The sequence below is a fragment of the Lagopus muta genome, chromosome 27, assembly GCF_023343835.1.
Source record: "Lagopus muta isolate bLagMut1 chromosome 27, bLagMut1 primary, whole genome shotgun sequence".
Taxonomy (NCBI): Eukaryota; Metazoa; Chordata; class Aves; order Galliformes; family Phasianidae; genus Lagopus; species Lagopus muta.
This window is the reverse complement of record NC_064459.1, coordinates 1,502,099-1,524,060: the sequence shown is the minus strand read 5'-3', so window position 1 is coordinate 1,524,060 and position 21,962 is coordinate 1,502,099. Positions and strand designations below refer to the sequence as shown.

The 21,962-nt window shown below is 62.4% G+C and overlaps 1 protein-coding gene across 1 annotated transcript; it reads right to left on the bottom strand.

Annotated features, from left to right (window-relative positions):
• Window positions 1-784: 784 nt before the first annotated feature.
• GGCX (gamma-glutamyl carboxylase) lies at window positions 785-19,865 on the bottom strand. The gene is given in 12 exon segments (XM_048928218.1): window positions 785-1,025; window positions 3,012-3,163; window positions 3,249-3,380; window positions 7,249-7,400; window positions 7,403-7,510; window positions 8,836-8,999; window positions 11,046-11,152; window positions 11,236-11,314; window positions 12,305-12,470; window positions 13,913-14,071; window positions 19,498-19,531; window positions 19,533-19,865. Coding segments are annotated over 12 exon segments (1,782 nt in total). The 5' UTR covers window positions 19,851-19,865; the 3' UTR covers window positions 785-814.
• Window positions 19,866-21,962: the final 2,097 nt, after the last annotated feature.

Genomic DNA, 21,962 nt, shown 5'->3' with positions numbered 1-21,962 from the left:
CATCAACCCCTACCCCATCCAATCCAACCCCATCCACCCCAACTCCATGCCATCCATCCACCCCAATCCCATCCAATCCAGCTCCACCCAATCCAACCCCATCCAATCACCCCAAATCCCATCCACCCCCACTCACCCCCATCCTGATCCCCCCAACCATCCAACCACCCCCATTCCATTTCCCCATCCCCTCCCCTCCCACCCCACCCCACCCCATCTCCTCCCATCCCACCCCATTCCACCCCATCCATCCCATCCCATCCCCTCCCATCCCCTCCCCTCCCATCCCACCCCACCCCATCCACCCCATCCATCCCAAATCCCATCCCAAATCCCATCCCATCCCACCCCATCCATCCCACCCCATCCATCCCATCCACCCCATCCACCCCACCCCATCCATCCCACCCCATCCCATCCCATCCCCTCCCCTCCCATCCCAAATCCCATCCCATCCCATCCCACCCCATCCCACCCCATCCATCCCACCCCATCCATCCCACCCCATCCATCCCATCCACCCCACCCCATCCATCCCACCCCATCCCATCCCATCCCATCCCATCCCCTCCCCTCCCATCCCAAATCCCATCCCATCCCACCCCATCCCACCCCATCCATCCCACCCCACCCCATCCCATCCCACCCCATCCCATCCCATCCCATCCCATCCCATCCCATCCCATCCCATCCCACCCCATCCCACCCCATCCCACCCCATCCCACCCCATCCCATCCCACCCCATCCCATCCCACCCCATCCCACCCCATCCCTCGCCCCCATTCCAACCCGCCCATCGCCTTCCATTTGGACTCAAAACCACCGGGGCCCACAGGAGCCCCCCGCTCTCCTACCGGGGAAGTCAGCGATGAAGACGACGTCCGTGTGTCCGTCCAGGCCGCTCTCCAGCTCCTGCAGCTTCTCCCTCCATGGCGACAGCTCCACCAGCAGCGGCAGCAGCCACGGTGTGGGGCGCCATGGGGACCATTCCGCCGTCACCAGATCCACCCGTGGGTCCACCAACCTGCAGGGTCACCAGTGGGGCCGGCGCCCCACACAACCCTCCCTGCGTCCCCGTGTGTGTCCCCATCCCACCAGCGCCCCCAGCGTCCCCCACAAGTGGCCCCAGCGATGTCCCCGTGTCCCCCCACGCGTCCCCCCCTCGACTGGATGCAGTGTTGGGGGCAGCAACCCTCCCAGTGTCCCTGTGTGCCCCCACTGATGTCCCTGCCTGCATCCTCACCTTTGTTGGAAGTGCTGATGGGGTCAGCGCCCCACAGGACCCCCAGTGTCCCCATGTGTCCCTATTGATGGGGTCAGCGCCCCACACGACCCCCCAGTGTCCCCACCTCTACAAACGTCCCCAATTGTGCCCTCACCCCACAGGATCCCACTGACATCCCCACATCTCGGTGTCCCCATTTGTGTCCCCACCTCTATTGGGCACAGAGATGGGGTCAGTGCCCCACAGGACCCCCACAGCGTCCCCATACGTGTCCCCACCTCTACTGGAAGCACTGATGTCCCCATTTGTGTCCCCACCAGTGGGGTCAGTGCCCCACTGGCCCCCTCACTGTCCCCATGTGTGTCCCTATTGATGGGGTCAGTGCCCCTGAGGACCCCCCCGATGTCCCCATTTGTGTCCCCACCTCCACTGGACCACAGTGATGGGGTCAGTGCCCCACAGGACCCTCACAACGTCCCCATACGTGTCCCCACCTGTACTGGAAGCAGTGATGTCCCCATTTGTGTCCCCACCAGTGGGGTCAGTGCCCCTGAGGACCCCCCCAATGTCCCCACGTGTCCCCACCCTCCATTGGACCACAGTGATGGGGTCAGTGCCCCACAGGACCCCCAGTGTCCCCATGTGTGTCCCCATCTCTATTGGATGCAGTGATGGGGTCAGCACCCCACTGGACCCCCTCACTGTCCCCATACGTGTCCCTATTGATGGGGTCAGTGCCCCACAGGACCCCTCCAATGTCCCCAATTGTGCCCTCACCCCACAGGATCCCACCAATGTCCCCACATCTCAGTGTCCCCATTTGTGTCCCCACCTCTATTGGGCACAGAGATGAAGTCAGTGCCCCACCGGACCCTCAGTGTCCCCACATTTCCCTATGGATGGGGGTCAGTGCCCCACTGGACCCCCACAACGTCCCCATACGTGTCCCCACCTCTACTGGAAGCAGTGATGTCCCCATTTGTGTCCCCACCAGTGGGGTCAGCACCATGTGGGACATTGATGGGGCCAGTGCCCCTGAGGACCCCCCCAATGTCCCCATATGTGTCCCCACCTCCATTGGACCACAGTGATGGGGTCAGTGCCCCACAGGACCCCCACAACGTCCCCATACATGTCCCCACCTCTACTGGATGCAGTTATAGGGGTCAGTGCCCCACTGGACCCCCTCACTGTCCCCATATGTGTCCCTATTGATGAGGTCAGTGCCCCTGAGGGCACCTCCAATGTCCCCAAACGTGCCCTCACCCCACAGGATCCCAACATCCCCACATCTCAGTGTCCCCATTTGTGCCCCCACCTCAACTGGACACAGATGAAGTCAGTGCCCCACAGGACCCTCAGTGTCCCCACATTTCCCTATGGATGGGGTCAGTGCCCCACAGGACCCCCACAACGTCCCCATACGTGTCCCCACTTCTACTGGAAGCACCGATGTCCCCATTCATGTCCCCACCAATGGGGTCAGCGCCCCATTGGTCTCCTAGTGTCCCCATATGTGTCCCTACTGAAGGATCAGCACCCCACTGGCCCCCTCAGTGTCCCCATACATGTCCCCACCGATGGGGTCAGCGCCCCACAGGACCCCCACAGCGTCCCCACCTCTACTGGAAGCACCGATGTCCCCTGTGTCCCCACCGATGGGGTCAGCGCCCCACTGGAACCCCAACATCCCCCCACGTTCCCCCACCCCCACGCACTCCCCCCACCCAAAGCAGCTCCGTGTTCAGCCCCCCCCAGCCCCCTCAGCCCCCCCAGCGCCCCCACCTCTGCTGGAAGCGGTCGTTGATGGACACCCAGATGTCGAAGTAGATCTGGGGCTGGGACACGTTGTACTGGGGCAGGATTTGGCTCAGGCACGTCGAGTATTGCTTCAGCATGTCTGCATGGTCCTTCCAGCGCCGGGTCTGCGTGAACACCTACAGCCCCCCTCTATCAGAGCGCAGACCCCCCCCAACCCCCCCAAACCCCCCCCCCAAAGCCCCGCAGGGCCGCATCGCTCACCCCTGGTTTCAGGTAGCCCACCTCCCCCGTCAGCCCGTCCCTGTAGGTGATCTTCACGTGCTGGTGGAAGCGGGAGTGCACCATCATGTCCCACGAGTAGCCGTACAGCCCCTTGGTCCAGCTGTTGTAGCCCTGGGGGGCACAGATGGCACAGCATGGCTGCCAGCCCACCGCTGCCCCACATCCCCACCAATGTCCCTGTAAGACCCCCAGCGCTGCCAATGCCACCACGTGCCCCCCAGCAGTGTCCTCACACCCCTATACGCCCCCACCAATGTCCCTGTGTCCCTCTGTGACCCCCCCACCAATGACCCCAGTTCCCCATGTGCCCCCCAGCACCGTCCCTGTGTCCCTATGTGCCCCCCACCAGGGTCCCCATATCCCCATATGTCCCCCATCAATATCCCCATATCCCTATGCACCCCCCCAGCAGTGTCCCTGTGTCCCTATATGCCCCCCACCAGTGTCCCCATGTCCCTCTGTGACCCCCCCCAACAATGACCCCAGTTCCCCATGTGCCCCCCCACCAGTGTCCCTGTGACCCTATGTACCCCCCCACCAGTGCCCCCATATCCCCATGTGCCCCCCACCAGCGTCCCCGTATCCCCATGCCCCCCACCAACGTCCCTGTAAGACCCCCAGCGCTGCCAATGTCACCACGTGCCCCCCAGCAGTGCCCTCACACCCCTATACGCCCCCCACCAATGTCCCCATGTCCCTCTGTGACCCCCCCACCAATGACCCCAGTTCCCCATGTGCCCCCCAGCACCATCCCTGTGTCCCTATGTGCCCCCCACCAGTGGCCCCATATCCCCATATGCCCCCCATCAATATCCCCATATCCCCATGTGCCCCCCCAGCGGTGTCCCTGTGTCCCCATGTACCCCCCCCCCCAATGTCCCTGTATCCCTATGTGCCCCCCACCAGTGTCCCCATGCCCCCATGTGCCCCCAGCAGCATTCCCACTCCCTTATACGCCCCCCAACAATGTCCCCATGTCCCTCTGTGACCCCCCCCACCAATGACCCCAGTTCCCCATGTGCCCCCCAGCACTGTCCCTGTGTCCCTATGTGCCCACTAGTGTCCCCCTACCCCCATGTGCCCCCAGTATCCCCATATCCCCATCTGCCCCCCACCAGTGTCCCCATATCCCCATATGCCCCCCATCAATGTCCCCATATCCCCATGCGCCCCCCCACCAGTGTCCCTGTGACCCTATGTGCCCCCCACCAGCGTCCCCGTATCCCCATGCCCCCCCACCAATGTCCCTGTAAGACCCCCAGCGCTGCCAATGTCACCACGTGCCCCCCACCAGTGTCCTCACACCCCTATACGCCCCCCACCAATGTCCCCGTGTCCCTCTGTGACCCCCCCCACCAATGACCCCAGTTCCCCATGTGCCCCCCAGCACCGTCCCTGTGCCCCCCACTGATGTCCTCACATTCTCATGTGCCCCCCCAGAGGTGTCCCTGTGTCCCTATTTGCCCCCCACCAGTGTCCCCATGCCCCCATGTGTTCCCACTTCCCCATACGCCCCCCACCAGTGTCCCCATGTCCCCACCACCAATCTCCCCATGTCCCTATGTGCCCCCCACCGATGTCCCTATACCCCCATGGCCCCCCCAGCAATGTCCCCCACCCCACTGAACGCCCCCTCTCCATCCCCCCCCCCCCTCCATGTCCCCCAGCCCCCAGCAGTGCCCCCACGTCCCTTTGTGTCCCCCATTAACGTCCCCATGTCCCTATGCATCCCCCAGCAGTGTCTCTGTGTGCCCCCCCCCACTGTCCCCATTTGCTCCCAGCACTGTCCCCATGTCCCTCTGCGACCCCCCACATGCCCCCAGTTCCCCATGTGCCCCCCAGCACCGTCCCTGTGCCCCCCACTGATGTCCCCACACCCCTATACGCCCCCCTCCAATGTCCCCACGTCCCCCCCAGTGCTGTCCTGCAACCACACGTGCCCCCACCAGTGTCCCTATGTCCCTATGCCCCCCCCACCGATGTCCCCATATCCCCATGTGCCCCCCATCGATGTCCCTGTGTCCCTATATGCCCCCCACCAGTGTCCCCATGTCCCTCTGTGACCCCCCCCAACAATGACCCCAGTTCCCCATGTGCCCCCCCACCAGTGTCCCTGTGACCCTATGTACCCCCCCACCAGTGCCCCCATATCCCCATGTGCCCCCCACCAGCGTCCCCATATCCCTATGCCCCCCCACCAACGTCCCTGTAAGACCCCCAGCGCTGCCAATGTCACCACGTGCCCCCCACCAGTGTCCTCACACCCCTATACGCCCCCACCAATGTCCCCATGTCCCTCTGTGACCCCCCCCACCAACGACCCCAGTTCCCCATGTGCCCCCCATCAGTTTCCCTGTGTCCTCCCCACCAGTGTCCCCATGCCCCCATGTGCCCCCAGCAGTGTTCCCACTTCCCCATATGCCCCCCACCAGTGTCCCCATGTCCCCACCACCAATCTCCCCATGTCCCTATGTGCCCCCCACCGATGTCCCCATATCCCCCCCATCGATGTCCCCCTATCCCCATGTGCCCCCAGTATCCCCATATCCCCATCTGCCCCCCACCAGTGTCCCCATATCCCCATATGTCCCCCATCAATATCCCCATATCCCCATGCGCCCCCCCACCAGTGTCCCCATGTGCCCCCCCACCAGCGTCCCCGTATCCCCATGTGCCCCCCACCAGTGTCCCCATGTCCCTCTGTGACCCCCCCACCAATGACCCCAGTTTCCCATGTGCCCCCACCGATGTCCCCATATCCCCATGTGCCCCCCCACCAGTGTCCCTGTGTCCCTGTAAGACCCCCAGCACTGCCAATGCCACCACGTGCCCCCCAGCAGTGCCCTCACACCCCTATACGCCCCCCACCAACGACCCCAGTTCCCCATGTGCCCCCCAGCACCGTCCCTGTGCCCCCCACTGATGTCCTCACACTCTCATGTGCCCCCCCAGCGGTGTCCCTGTGTCCCTATGTGCCCCCCAATGTCCCCACATCCCCATGTGCCCCCCACCAGTGTCCCCATGTCCCCACCACCAATCTCCCCCTGTCCCTATGTGCCCCCTACTGATGTCCCTATACCCCCACGGCCCCCCCAGCAATGTCCCCACCCCACTGAATGCCCCCTGCTGACGTGTCCGTCCCCCCCCCATGTCCCCCAGCCCCCAGCAGTGCCCCCACGTCCCTTTGTGTCCCCCATTAACGTCCCCATGTCCCTATGCATCCCCCAGCAGTGTCTCTGTTTGCCCCCCCCCCCACTGTCCCCATTTGCTCCCAGCACTGTCCCCATGTCCCTCTGCGACCCCCCCAATGACCCCAGTTCCCCATGTGCCCCCCAGCACCGTCCTGGTGCCCCCCACTGATGTCCCCACACCCCTATACGCCCCCTTCCAATGTCCCCACGTCCCCCCCAGTGCTGTCCTGCAACCACACGTGCCCCCCACCAGTGTCCCTATGTCCCTATGCCCCCCTCACCAATGTCCCCACATCCCCATGTGCCCCCCACCAGTGTCCCCATGCCCCCATGTGCCCCCAGCAGCGTTCCCACTCCCCTATACGCCCCCCAGCAGCGTTCCCACTCCCCTATACGCCCCCCACCAGTGTCCCCATGTCCCCACCACCAATCTCCCCTGTCCCTATGTGCCCCCTACTGATGTCCCTATACCCCCACGGCCCCCCCAGCAATGTCCCCACCCCACTGAACGCCCCCCCCCTCCCTTCCCCCCCTTCCCCCCCCCCCATGTCCCCCAGCAGTGCCCCCACATCCCTATGACCCCGTGTCCTCAGGGATGTCATCCTGCTGGGGACACTGGGGGTCCCTATTGTCCCTGTGTCTCCATGTCCCTATAGATGTCTCCCTGTACCCATGTCTCCCTATGCAGACTCCCTACGCCTCCCCCCCCCCATCATCCCCACACATCACCCCTCCTCCCCCTCCCACCCCCCCAAATCCCCCCCCCTGCCCCCCGGCGGCGCCCCCACCTGTGTGATGAAGTGGGAGTAGGGCAGGAAGAGCTGCTCCAGCACGTAGAGCACCGTGAAGGCGGCTGCCAGCTGCTGCCTCAGCGCCGGGCGCCACGCGGCCCCCCCGCCCCCCATAGTGACAGTCAGGGCTGCGCTGGGGGGGGGGCCGTGGTGGGCAGCAGCCCCTGCAGCCATCGTGGGCAGCGGGACAACAGGCGGCGAGGCCACGAGGGGTGGCAGAACAGCCCACTGCTGGCCAGCATGGTGTACGAGAACATCCCTGTGGGGGGGACGGCGTTAGGGACCCCGTAATGCCTCTGTATGGGGAACGGGGACATTGAGGGGACAGGGGGGGGACAGGGGGGGACATTATGGGGACAGGGACATTAGGATCCCTCTGAATCCCCTGCATGGGGCAGGGGGACACAGGGACAACGTTAGGGACCCCTGAGTGCCCCTGTATGGGGAACGGGGACATTGAGGGGACGGGGGGGGACAGGGGGGGACATTATGGGGACAGGGACATTAGGGATCCCTCAGAACCCCCTGCGTGGGGTAGGGGGACACAGGGACAATGTTAGGGACCCCTGAGTGCCCCTGCATGGGGAACAGGGACATTATGGGGACATTATGGGGACATTATGGGGACATTATGGGGATGTGGGGGGACAAGGACATTAGGGATCCCCCAGAGTCCTCTGCATGGGGTAGGGAAACATCTATGGGGACACAGGGACAATGTTAGGGACCCCTGAGTGCCCCCTGCATGGGGAACAGGGACATTATGGGGACATGGGGACACAGGGACAAAGTTAGGGACCCCCCAGTGCCCCCTGCTTGGGGCGGGGGGACATCTATAGGGCCATGGGGACATTAGGGATCCTCCAGAGTCCTCTGCATGGGGTAGGGGAACATCTATGGGGGCACAGGGACAATGTTAGGGACCCCCACATGTCGCCACCGTGGTGTAGGGGGACATGTATGGGGACACAGGAATATCAGGGACCCCCTCAATGTCCCCATGTGGGGCAGGGGGACATCTATAGGGATTTGGGGACACATTACGGATCCTTCAGAGTCCCCTGCATGGGGTAGGGGGACATCAATGGGGACATGGGGACACAGGGACATTAGGGACCCCCTCAATGTCCCCAATGTGGGGCAGGGGGACATCTATAGGGACATGGGGTCACAGGGACACGAAGGACCCCCTGGTGTCCCCAGCAGGACGACATCCCTGAGGACACGGGGTCACAGGGACATGGGGACAAACTTACAGACTCCCCAGCATCCCCTGCATGACGTAGGGCATCCATGGGGACAGGGGGACACGGGGACATCAGGGATCCTCTTTGTGGGGAAGGGGGACACGGATGGGGACAAGGGACAAAGTTAGGGACCCCCAAATGTCCCCTGCGTGGGGTAGAGGGACATCTATGGGGACACAGGGACACGAGGGACGCCTCTGAGACCCCTGCATAGAACAGGGCAACATCTGTGGGGACGGGGGGACGCAGGGACACGGGGACGGCGTTCGAGACCCCCGGCACAGATCCCCCCCCCCAACCCAGGGACCCCCCCGGCACCGCCCCCCCCATGCGTCACCGATGCTGAAGAGCTGTGAGTTCATGCAGTGGAAGTAGGTGACGAGGACGAGGCCGAGGGGCCGCGTGGCGTCGAAGAAGAGGAGGAAGCCGGCGGAGAGATCCAGCGCCAGGCCCCCGCCGTGCACCACCAGCCGGCTCGTCAGCTCCTCCGACAGCAGCAGCCTGCGGCACCGCGCCGCCCCGACCCACAGGCGGTTGGATACGTGAGCGCATGGCTGTTCCAACCCCGTCACTATGATTCTGTGAAATCCACCAACCCAACCAACCAACCCAACCAACCCAACCAACCAACCCAACCAATCAGCCCAACCAACCCAACCCTACCAACCCAACCAACCAGCCCAACCCAACCCAACCAACCCAACCAACCAACCCAACCCTACCGACCCAACCAACCAGCCCAACCGACCCAACCAATCAGCCCAACCCAACCAACCAACCCAACCCTACCGACCCAACCAACCAGCCCAACCAACCCAACCAATCAGCCCAACCCAACCAATCCAACCCTACCAACCCAACCAGCCCAACCCAACCCAACCAACCCAACCCAACCAACCAGCCCAACCAACCAGCCCAACCCAACCCAACCAACCCTACCAATCAGCCCAACCCAACCAACCCTACCAACCCAACCAACCAACCCTACCAACCCAACCAACCAACCCAACCCTACCAACCCAACCAACCAACCCAACCAACCAACCCAACCAACCAACCCTACCAACCCAACCAACCAACCCAACCCTACCAACCCAACCAACCAGCCCAACCAACCCAACCAACCAGCCCAACCAACCCAACCAATCAGTCCAACCCAACCAATCCAACCCTACCAACCCAACCAGCCCAACCCAACCCAACCAATCCAACCAACCCAACCAACCAACCCAACCAACCAGCCCAACCCAACCCAACCAATCCAACCAACCAACCCTACCAACCCAACCAACCAACCCAACCCTACCAACCCAACCAACCAGCCCAACCAACCCAACCAACCAGCCCAACCAACCCAACCAATCAGCCCAACCCAACCAATCCAACCCTACCAACCCAACCAGCCCAACCCAACCCAACCAACCCAACCAACCAGCCCAACCAGCCCAACCAACCCAACCAACCCAACCAATCAGCCCAATCCCACCCAACCAACCCAACCAATCAGCCCAACCCAACCAGCCCAACCAACCCTACCAACCCAACCAGCCCAACCAGCCCAACCCTACCAACCCAACCAACCAGCCCAACCAGCCCAAACAATCAGCCCAACCCCACCCAACCAACCCAACCAACCCTACCAACCCAACCAGCCCAACCAGCCCAACCAATCAGCCCAACCCAACCCAACCAACCCAACGCAAACCAACCCAACCCAACCAACCCAACCAGCCCAATCAAGCCCAACTTGACCCAACCCAACTCAACTCAACTCGACCCAACTCAAAACCAACCCAACCCAACCAGCCCAACCCAATCAAGCCCAACTCGACCCAACCCAACTCAACTCGACCCAACTCAAAACCAACCCAACCAACCAGCCCAACCCAATCAAGCCCAACTTGACCCAACCCAACTCAACTCGACCCAACTCAAAACCAACCCGACCCAACCAACCAGCCCTACCCAACCAACCCAACCAACCCAGCCCAACTCAACCCAACCCTACTCAAAACCAACCAACCCAACTCAACCCAACTTAACTCCAACCCAACAAACCCAGCCCAAGCCATTCAAGCCCAACTCAGCTCAGCCCAACCCTACTGCAACCCAACCCAACTCCAACCCAACCCAACTCCAACCCAACCCAACTCCAACCCAATTCAAATCCAACCAGCTCAGCCCAACTCGACCCATCTGAACTCAACCAACCCAACCAGCCCAACCCAATCAAACCCAACCCAATTCCAACCCAACCCAACTCCAACCCGACTCCAACCCAACTCAAACTCAACTCCAACCCAACCCAACTCCAACTCAACTCCAACCCAACTCAACTCCAACCCAACTCAACTCCAACCCAACCCCACTCCAACCTGACTCAACTCAAGTTGACCCAAGCCAACTCAATCCATGCCAACCAACCCACCCCACCCAGCCCAACTCACCGAGCCAACACAGCCCAACCCAACCCAACCCAACCCAACTCAACTCCAACCCAACTCCAACCCAACCCAACTCCAACCCAACCCACCCCACCCCGCTCACCGAAATGGGGAGAAGAGCCAGTGCCGCGCCAGGGACGCCATGGAGTACCCCCCCACCCAGTCAGCATCCAACTTCTTCAGCCCCGCGATGAAGTAGACGATGAAGATCTGTGGGGACACACGGTGACGTCCCCCGCTGGGGATGGCAGGGGGGGATGCGGCAGGGGGGGACGCGGCGGGGCGGCACCCACCTGGGCCCGCAGCAGGGTGTAGTTCCAGAGGGGGACGTGAGCGTTGCGCTTCTGCGGGCGGAAGAGGCCATCGATGGAGCTGTGGGGACACGGGGGGTGGCACCGAGGGGATGTGAGCGCCGTGGGGTGGCGGCACGGCCGCCCCTTGGGGACAGCGAGACACGGGGACCCATCGGGAAGCGTGGGGACATCAGGGCCGCGTCACCCCGTGGGGACCCCGATCCCATGGGACACCCCACACCCCTCTGCTCCGCTGCCCCAGACCCCACCTGCAGCTCCCCACCCCTCCTCCCATCGCCCCCACCCCACATCCCAGTACCTCCACGGCCTCGTATCCCCATGTCCCCAAGATGTCCCCATGTCCCCCCGGGCCTCCATATCCCCACATCCCCATGATGTCCCTGGACCCTCACATCCCCATACAGCCGTGTTCCTGTGTCCCCACACCTCCATACCCCCACCCTCCTGTGCCCCCCGTCCCTCATCCTCATATCTCCACGTCCCCATGTCCCGCTGTCCCCATATCCCCATGCCTCCATGTTCTGGTGTCTCCATGTCCCCATATCCCCACGTCCCCACATCCCTGTATCGCCCCCATCCCCATGACCCCACACCCCCGCATCCCCACGATGACCCCAGTGATGTCCCTATAACCCCATATCCCCACATCCCTGTGCCTCCCCCCACAGCCCCGGCCCCCCTATAGCCCCCCCAAAGACCCCCCCACGGCCCCAAACCCCTAAATCCCCCCCACAGCCCCAACCCCCCTAAATCCCTCCCTAAATCCCCCCCCACAGCCCCAACCCCCCTAAATCCCCCCCACAGACCCAATACCCCTAAATCCCCCCAAACACCCCCCTAAAGCCTGCCCAACACCCCCCTAAATCCCCCCCCAGCCCCAACTCCCCTAAATCCCCCCCAAATCCCCCCCTAAAGCCTGCCCAACCCCCCCCAAAACCCCCCCCCCACAGCCCCACAGCCCCACAGCCCCCCAACCCCCCCCCCACCCCACAGCTCCCCCAACCTCCCACAGCCCCCCCCCCACCCCACAGCCCCCCCCGCCCCCTACCCGTATCGGTCGGCGCCCAGCAGCGCCAGCTGGAAGGCCAGCAGGCCGTACAGGTAGGAGTGGTTGTTCCAGCTGGCCTTGTCCAGCAGCAGCACGTACCAATATGGCGCCAGGAAGGCCACGGCGCTCAGCCGGTAGCAGCAGCCCAGCATCACCCCCAGCGCGCCTGCGGCGCCCGCATCCACATCACCCCAAATCCCCACGTCACCCCAAATCCCCACCCCAGGACCCTTTATACCCCCCGTCCCCCCCCCACTGCCCCCATCCCCACGATCCCCCCGCACCAACCACGGCCCCATATCCATCCCCAGGGACCCACGCCCACCCCCATGCCCCTATACTCACCCCAAACCCTTCCCCATGACCCCCTGACCCCATCCCCACTCTCAGCCCCTCATCCCCCATGTCGCCAGGTACCCAGCAGCACCACCCCCGCACCCATCCCCCTCACCCCGCACCCACTCCCACGTCCCCATTCCCATGACCCCATACCAAAAACCCCACATCCCCCCCCCATGACCCGATCCCCATCCCCATGACCCAACCACATGACCCCATACCCACCCCCATGTCCTCATTCTCACCCCATAGCCACCCCCATGACTCCATATCATCCCCATGTCCTTGTTCTCACCCCATACCCCCTCCATGAGCCCATACCCACCCTATATCCATCCCATGACCCCATACCCATCCTATCCCCATGCCAATGACCCCAAACCCACCCCACGGCCCCATACCCACCCTATATCCATTCCCATGACCCCATACCCATCCTATCCCCATGCCAATGACCCCAAACCCACCCCACGGCCCCATACCCATCCTATATCCATCCCCGTGACCCCGTACCCACCCTATATCCATCCCATGACCCCATCCCTATCCTATCCCCATCCCCATGACCCCACATCCACCCCCATGTCCTCAATCTGACCCCATGTCCCCTCCATGACCCCATACCCACCCTATATCCATCCCATGACCCCATACCCATCCTATCCCCATCCCCACAACCCCACATCCACCCCCATGTCCTCATTCTCACCCCATATCCCCTCCATGACCCCTTTACCTGCCCCATATCCATCCCCAAGACCCCATCCCTATCCTATACCCATCTCCATGACCCCACATCCACCCCCACGTCCTTATTCTCACCCCATATCCACCTCTATGACCCCATACTGGTCCCCATGTCCTCAATCTCACCCCATACCCCCTCCATGACCCCATACCCACCCTATATCCATCCCATGACACCGTACCCATCCTATCCCCATGCCAATGACCCCAAACCCACCCCACAGCCCCATACCCACCCTATATCCATCCCCATGACCCTGTACCCTTCTCCATGACCCCACATCCACCCCCATGTCCTTATTCTCACCCCATAGCCACCCCCATGACTCCATATCATCCCCAATGTCCTTGTTCTCACCCCATGTCCCCTCCATGACCCCATACCCACCCTATATCCATCCCATGACCCCATACCCATCCTATCCCCATCCCCACGACCCCACACCCACCCCCATGTCCTCATTCTCACCCCACACCCCTCCATGACCCCCCCCATCCCCTCCCCTCACTCCCCCCACGCACCGAGCGCCATGATGGCGTACAGCAGGTACATCCAGTCCAGGGGCAGCGGCCGCAGGGCGGGCAGCAGGGGGAAGCGGCAGACCTGCAGCCCGTCCAGGTAGCGATGATCCAGCCGCGCCAGGCCGCGCTCCTGCGGCACGTCCAGCACCATCAGCAGCCCTGCGTGGAGGGGAGCCGTCACGGCTTGGCACCGGCAGCACCAGTGGTGCCACCATCATCGGCACCGTCATCACCACCATCACCACCATCATCACCGCCATCATCACCGCCATCATCACCACCATCATCACCACCATCATCACCGCCATCAACCACCACCACCATCAACCACCACCATCACCGCCATCATCAACCGCCATCATCAACCACCATCATCACCGCCATCATCACCGCCATCATCACCGCCATCATCACCGCCATCATCACCGCCATCAACCGCCATCAACCGCCATCATCACCGCCATCATCACCGCCATCAACCGCCATCATCACCGCCATCAACCACCATCATCACCGCCATCATCACCGCCATCATCACCGCCATCATCACCGCCATCATCACCGCCATCAACCGCCATCATCACCGCCATCATCACCGCCATCATCACCGCCATCATCACCGCCATCATCACCGCCATCAACCACCACCACCATCAACCACCACCATCACCGCCATCATCAACCGCCATCATCAACCACCATCATCAACCACCATCATCACCGCCATCATCACCGCCATCATCACCGCCATCATCACCGCCATCATCACCGCCATCAACCGCCATCAACCGCCATCATCACCGCCATCATCACCGCCATCAACCGCCATCATCACCGCCATCATCACCGCCATCATCACCGCCATCATCACCACCACCATCACCGCCATCAACCGCCACCATCAACCGCCACCATCACCACCATCAACCGCCATCATCACCACCATCAACCGCCATCAACCGCCATCATCACCGCCATCATCACCGCCATCATCACCGCCATCAACCGCCATCATCACCGCCATCAACTGCCATCAACCGCCATCATCACCGCCATCAACCGCCATCATCACCGCCATCAACCGCCATCATCACCGCCATCATCACCACCATCAACCGCCATCATCACCGCCATCATCACCACCATCAACCGCCATCATCACCACCATCAACCGCCGTCATCACCGCCATCATCACCACCATCAACCGCCATCATCACCGCCATCATCACCGCCATCATCACCACCATCATCACCGCCATCATCACCGCCATCAACAGCCATCATCACCGCCATCATCACCGCCATCATCGCCGCCATCATCGCCGCCATCATCGCCGCCATCATCACCGCCATCATCACCGCCATCATCACCACTGCCACCATCAACCACCCTCATCACCACCACCAACCACCATCAACCGCCATCATCACCGCCATCAACCGCCATCATCACCACCTGCACCATCATCCACCGCTGCCATCACCACCATTGCCACTGCCACCACCGAAACCATCACCGCTGCCACTGTCCCCACCTCCACGACCACCATTATGACCGCTGCCACCAAAGTCACACCACCGTCACCATCACTGCCACCATCTCAACCGCTGTCACCAACGCCATCACCGCCACCACTGCCATCACCATCGATGTGGCCCCCATCACCACCACCACCAATGCCATCACTGTCACCACAGCTGCTACCATCACCGCCACCATTGTCACCACCACCGCTACCACCACTGTCACCAACTGCCACCAAAACCATCAGCGCCACCGTCATCGTCACCTCAACCACCACCACTGCCATCACCATCCATGTCACCACCATCACCAACACCATCACCGCCATCACTGCCATCTCAACTGCTGTCACCATCAGCGCCACCACCACCGTCACTGTCACCAACACAACCATCACCCCCACTGCCATCACCAGCAATGCCACCATCACCACTGTCACTGTCACCACCACAACGCCGTCACCACCACTGTCGTCACCACCACCACCACCGCCATCACCATCAGCGCCACCACCATCACCACCCCCCATCGCTTCCACCACCATCGCTGCCACCATCACCTCCACCACCGCTGTCACCTCCACCATCACTGTCACCGTCCCCACCGCCACCATCACCACTGTTGTCACCAACCATCACCACCACCATCACCACCACTGCCGCTCAACCGCTGTCACCATCAGCGCCACCACCACTGTCATCACCAGCAATGCCACCACCACCACTGCCACTGTCACCACCACTGCTGTCACCATCACCACCACTGCCATCACCATCAGTGTCACCACCACCACCCCCCCATCGCTTCCACCACCATCACTGCCACCATCACCTCCACCACCGCTGTCACCGTCCCCACTGCCACCATCACCACTGTTGTCACCAACCATCACCACCACCATCACCACCATCTCAACTGCTGTCACCATCAGCGCCACCACCACCGCTGTCACTGCCACCACAATGCCGTCACCATCAATGTCACCGCCACCACCATCACCGCCACCATCAATGCCATCATCACCACCACCGCTGCCACCAACGTCACCAACTGCCACCAAAACCACCACCAGCATCGTCACCTCTACCACCACCACTGCCATCACCATCAGTGTCACCACCATCACCACCACCCCCCCCATCGCTTCCACCACCATCGCTGCCACCATCACCTCCACCACCGCAGTCACCGTCCCCATTGCCACCATCACCACTGCCACCACCACCGTTGTCACCAACCATCACCACCACCACCATCTCAACTGCTGTCACCATCAGCGCCACCACCACCAGTCACCATCACCAACACGACCATCACCTCTCCCACTGCCATCACCAGCAGTGCCACCACCATCACTGTCACTGTCACCACCACAACGCCGTCACCATCAATGTCACCCGCCACCACCATCACCACCATCAATGCCATCATCACCACCACCGCTGCCACCACCGTCACCAACTGCCACCAAAACCACCACCCCCCACCGTCATCGTCACCTCTACCACCACCACCGCCATCACCATCAGTGTCACCACCATCACCACCCCCCCACCACTTCCACCACCGTTGCTGCCACCATAACCTCCACCATCACTGTCACTGTCCCCATTGCCACCATCCCCACCGCCACCACCACCGTTGTCACCAACCATCACCACCACCATCACCGCCATCTCAACCGCTGTCACCATCAGTGCCACCACCACCACTGCCATCACCATCAGTGTCACCACCATCACCACCCCTCCCCCATTGCTTCCACCACCATCACTGCCACCATCACCTCCACCACCGCTGTCACCTCCACCATCACTGTCACCGTCCCCATTGCCACCATCACCACTGTTGTCACCAACCATCACCACCACCATCACTGCCATCTCAACTGCTGTCACCATCAGCACCACCACCACTGCTGTCACTGTCACCAACACAACCATCACCACCACTGCCATCACCAGCAATGCCACCACCACCACCACTGTCACCACCACTGCTGTCACCACCACTGCTGTCACCACCACCACCACTGCCATCACCATCAGTGTCACCACCACCACCCCCCCATCGCTTCCACCACCATCACTGCCACCATCACCTCCACCACTGCTGTCACCTCCACCACACCACTGTCACCATCCCCACCGCCACCATCACCCCCACTGCCATCACCAGCAATGCCACCACCATCACCACTGCCACCACCACCGTTGTCACCAACCATCACCACCACCATCACCGCCATCTCAACCGCTGTCACCATCAGTGCCACCACCACCACTGCTGTCACCATCACCAACACGACCATCACCACCACCACTGCCACCACCACAATGCCATCACCATCAATGTCACTGCCACCACCACCACCACCATCGTCACCTCTACCACAACCACTGCCATCACCATCAGTGTCACCACCATCACCACCCCCCCATCGCTTCCACCACCATCGCTGCCACCATCACCTCCACCACCGCTGTCACCGTCCCCACTGCCACCATCACCACCGTTGTCACCAACCATCACCACCACCATCACCACCATCTCAACTGCTGTCACCATCAGCGCCACCACCACTGCTGTCACTGTCACCACCACTGCCATCACCAGCAATGCCACCACCACAACGCCGTCACCACCACCACTGTCATCACCATCAATGTCACCGCCACCACCATCACCGCCACCATCAATGCCATCATCACCACCACCGCTACCACCAGCGTCACCAACTGCCACCAAAACCATCACCACCACTGTCATCGTCACCTCTACCACCATCACTGCCATCACCAGCAATGCCATCACCACTGCCACTGTCACCACCACAACGCTGTCACCACCACTGCTGTCACCACCACAACCACTGCCATCACCATCAATGTCACCGCCACCACCACCACCGCCACTCCCACCACCACCACCGTCATCGTCACCTCTACCACCACCACTGCCATCACCATCAGTGTCACCACCATCACCACCCCCCCACCACTTCCACCACCATCGCTGCCACCATCACCTCCACCACCACTGTCACCGTCCCCACTGCCACCATCACCACTGTTGTCACCAACCATCACCACCACCACCATCACCATCTCAACCGCTGTCACCATCAGCGCCACCACCACCAGTCACCATCACCAACACAACCATCACCACCACTGCCATCACCAGCAATGCCACCACCACTGCCACTGTCACCACAATGCTGTCACCACCACTGCTGTCACCACCACCACCACTGCCGTCACCAGCAATGCCACCACCACCACCATCACCACCATCAATGCCATCATCACCACCACCGCTGCCACCAACGTCACCAACTGCCACCAAAACCACCACCACCACCGTCATCATCACCTCAACCACCACCACTGCCATCACCATCAGTGTCACCACCGTCACTTTCCCCACCACTTCCACTATCGTCACTGCCACCATCACCTCCACCATCACTGTCACCGTCCCCATTGCCACCATCCCCACCGCCACCACCACCGTTGTCACCAACCATCACCACCACCACCACCGCCATCTCAACCGCTGTCACCATCAGTGCCACCACCACCACCAGTCACCATCACCAACACGACCACCACCACCACCACTGCCATCACCAGCAATGTCACCGCCACCATCAATGCCATCATCACCACCACCGCTGCCACCAATGTCACCAACTGCCACCGTCCCCACTGCCAGCATCACCACTGTTGTCACCAACCATCACCACCACCATCACTGCCATCTCAACTGCTGTCACCATCAGCACCACCACCACCACCACTGTCACTGTCACCACCACAACGCCGTCACCACCACTGCTGTCACCACCACCACCACTGCCATCACCATCAGCGTCACCACCATCACCACCCCCCATCACTTCCACCACCATCACTGCCACCATCACCTCCACCACCGCTGTCACCTCCACCATCACCGCTGTCACCCTCCCCATTGCCACCATCACCACCAGTGTCGTTGTCACCACCGCCGCCACCAACCACCCCCAGGACCCCCGCCCCCCCCCCAGCCGCTCACCAAATGCAGCACGGAAGGCGCCGAGCGCCGCGGGGGTCGGTGGGTCGATGCAGCAGCTTCACCAGGCGCTGCCACGCCGTCACCTCGCGCAGCTCGAATCCCAGCAGGCGGCGCCACGGCCCAGGGGGGCTGGGGGGGCTGGGGGGCGGCGCTGGGGGGCTGGGGGCCGGGGGGTCAGAATGGCCCGGCCTGCGGCGCCGTGGGGCGGCTGTGGGGCGGAAGGTGTGAGGGCTGCGGCCCCATAACGGCCCCACTGAGGTCTCACAGCCACACAGCTGCCCTATAGCCTCAGGAGGGGCCTCAATGACCCGTAACAGCCCCACAATCCCATAGCAACCCCATAGAGATCCCATAGCTGCCCTATAGCCCCACTAGTGGCCTCACTTCCCCACAGCAGCCCCACTCAGGTCCCACAGCTGCCCTATAGCCCCACTAGTGGCCTCGTTGCCCCATAACAGCCCCACAACCCCAGAGCAGCCCCATTGAGGTCTCACAGCCCCCGCAGCAGCCCCCATAGTGGCCCTACAGCCCCCACAGCAGCCCCACAGCTGCCCTATAGCCCCACTAGTGGCCTCAATGCCCCATAAGTCCCATAATCCTATAGCAGCTCCACAGAGGTCCCACAGCTGCCCTATAGCCCTAGTAGTGGCCTCAATGCCCCATAACAGCCCCACAATCCCATAGCAGCCCCACTGAGATCCCACAGCCCCCATAGCAGCCCCCATAGCCTCACAGTGGTCCCACAGCCCCATAGCTGCCCTATAGCCCCATAATAGTCCCCCCAATCCCATAGCAGCCCCACAGAAGCCCTACAACAGCCCTATCACGTTCTCATGCCCTCATAGCAGCTCCACAGAGCTTCCACAGCCCCACAGCTGCCCCACAGCCCCACAGTGACCTCACTGCCCCACAGCAGCCCTGCAGCCAGCATAGCGACCCCATAACACCCCCACAGCAGCCCCACGGCTCCCATAGTGACCCCATAGTGGCCCTATAACATCCACATAGTGACCCCATAGCAGCCCCATAACATCCCCATAGCGAATACAGAATACAGCCACCAAGTAGCCCCATAGCGGCCCTACAGCCCCCACAGCAGCCCCATATCCCCACAGCAGTCCCACAGTGGCCCCACAGCAGCCCTACAGCCCCCATAGAAGCCCCATAACGGCCCCATAACGGCCCTACAGCCTCCATGGAGGCTTCATAGTGGCCCCACAGCAGCCCCACAGCGGCCCCACAGCAGCCCCACAGCGGCCCCACAGTGACCCTACGGCTTCCATAGCGACCCCATAGCAGCCCTACAGCCGCCCCACAGTGACCCTACAGCCCCCACAGCGGCCCCACAGCAGCCATAACGACCATACAGCCCCCACTACAGCCCCATAGCGACCCCATAGCGGCCCTACAGCCCCACAGCGCCCCACAGTGGCCCTACAGCTCCCACAGCGACCCCACAGCAGCCCCATAGTGGCCCTACAGCACCCACAGCAGCCCCACAGCACCCACAACGGCCGTACAGCCCCACAGCTGCCCTATAGCTGACCGGGTGCATCATGCTGCGGCCCTACAGGCCCACAGCAGCCCCATAACGACCCCACGGCAGCCCCATAGCGGCCCCGCAGCCCCACATCGCCCCCATCGCCCCCCATTCCCACCCGCTGCCGCCTCCGCCGCCGCCATCGCCCCGCTGCTCCGCCCCGCCGCCCCGCCCCGCCACGTGACCGCGCGCCGCCCGCTGGGAACCAATGGCAGCGCAGGGCTGGGAGCCGCCCCTTGACCTCTGACCTCGCCCTGACCTCTGACCCCGCCCCGACCTCTGACCTCCCCCCCACGCACACACACGATGGCGGCCCCACCCCCAGTGTGGGGAGCCTATGGGGGGCTGTGGGCATCCGTGGGGTACAGAGTGCTTATGGGGCAGCTATGGGGCGGTTATGGGGTGGTTATGGGGCAGCTATGGGGCAGCTATGGGGCAGCTATGAAGCAGCTATGGGGCGGCTATGGGGCGGCTATGAGGCAGCTATGGGGCGGCTATGGGGCGGCTATGGGGCAGCTATGGGGTGGCTATGGGGCAGCTATGAGGCAGCTATGGGGCAGCTATGGGGCAGCTATGGGGCAGCTATGGGGCAGCTATGGGGTGGCTATGGGGCAGCTATGGGGCGGCTATGGGGCAGTTATGGGGCGGCTATGGGGCGGCTATGGGGCGGCTATGGGGCAGTTATGGGGCGGCTATGGGGCGGCTATGGGGCGGCTATGGGGCAGCTATGGGGCGGCTATGGGGCAGCTATGGGGCAGTTATGGGGCGGCTATGGGGCACTGTGGGCGGTCCCCATATCCCCATGTTCCCATACCCCATCATGTCGCCAAAGTGTCCCCATGAGTCCCCATGTCACCCCTTATCCTCATGTCCCCACAGCGTCCCCATGTCCCCCCGATGTCCCCCAGTGTCCCCATACCCCATT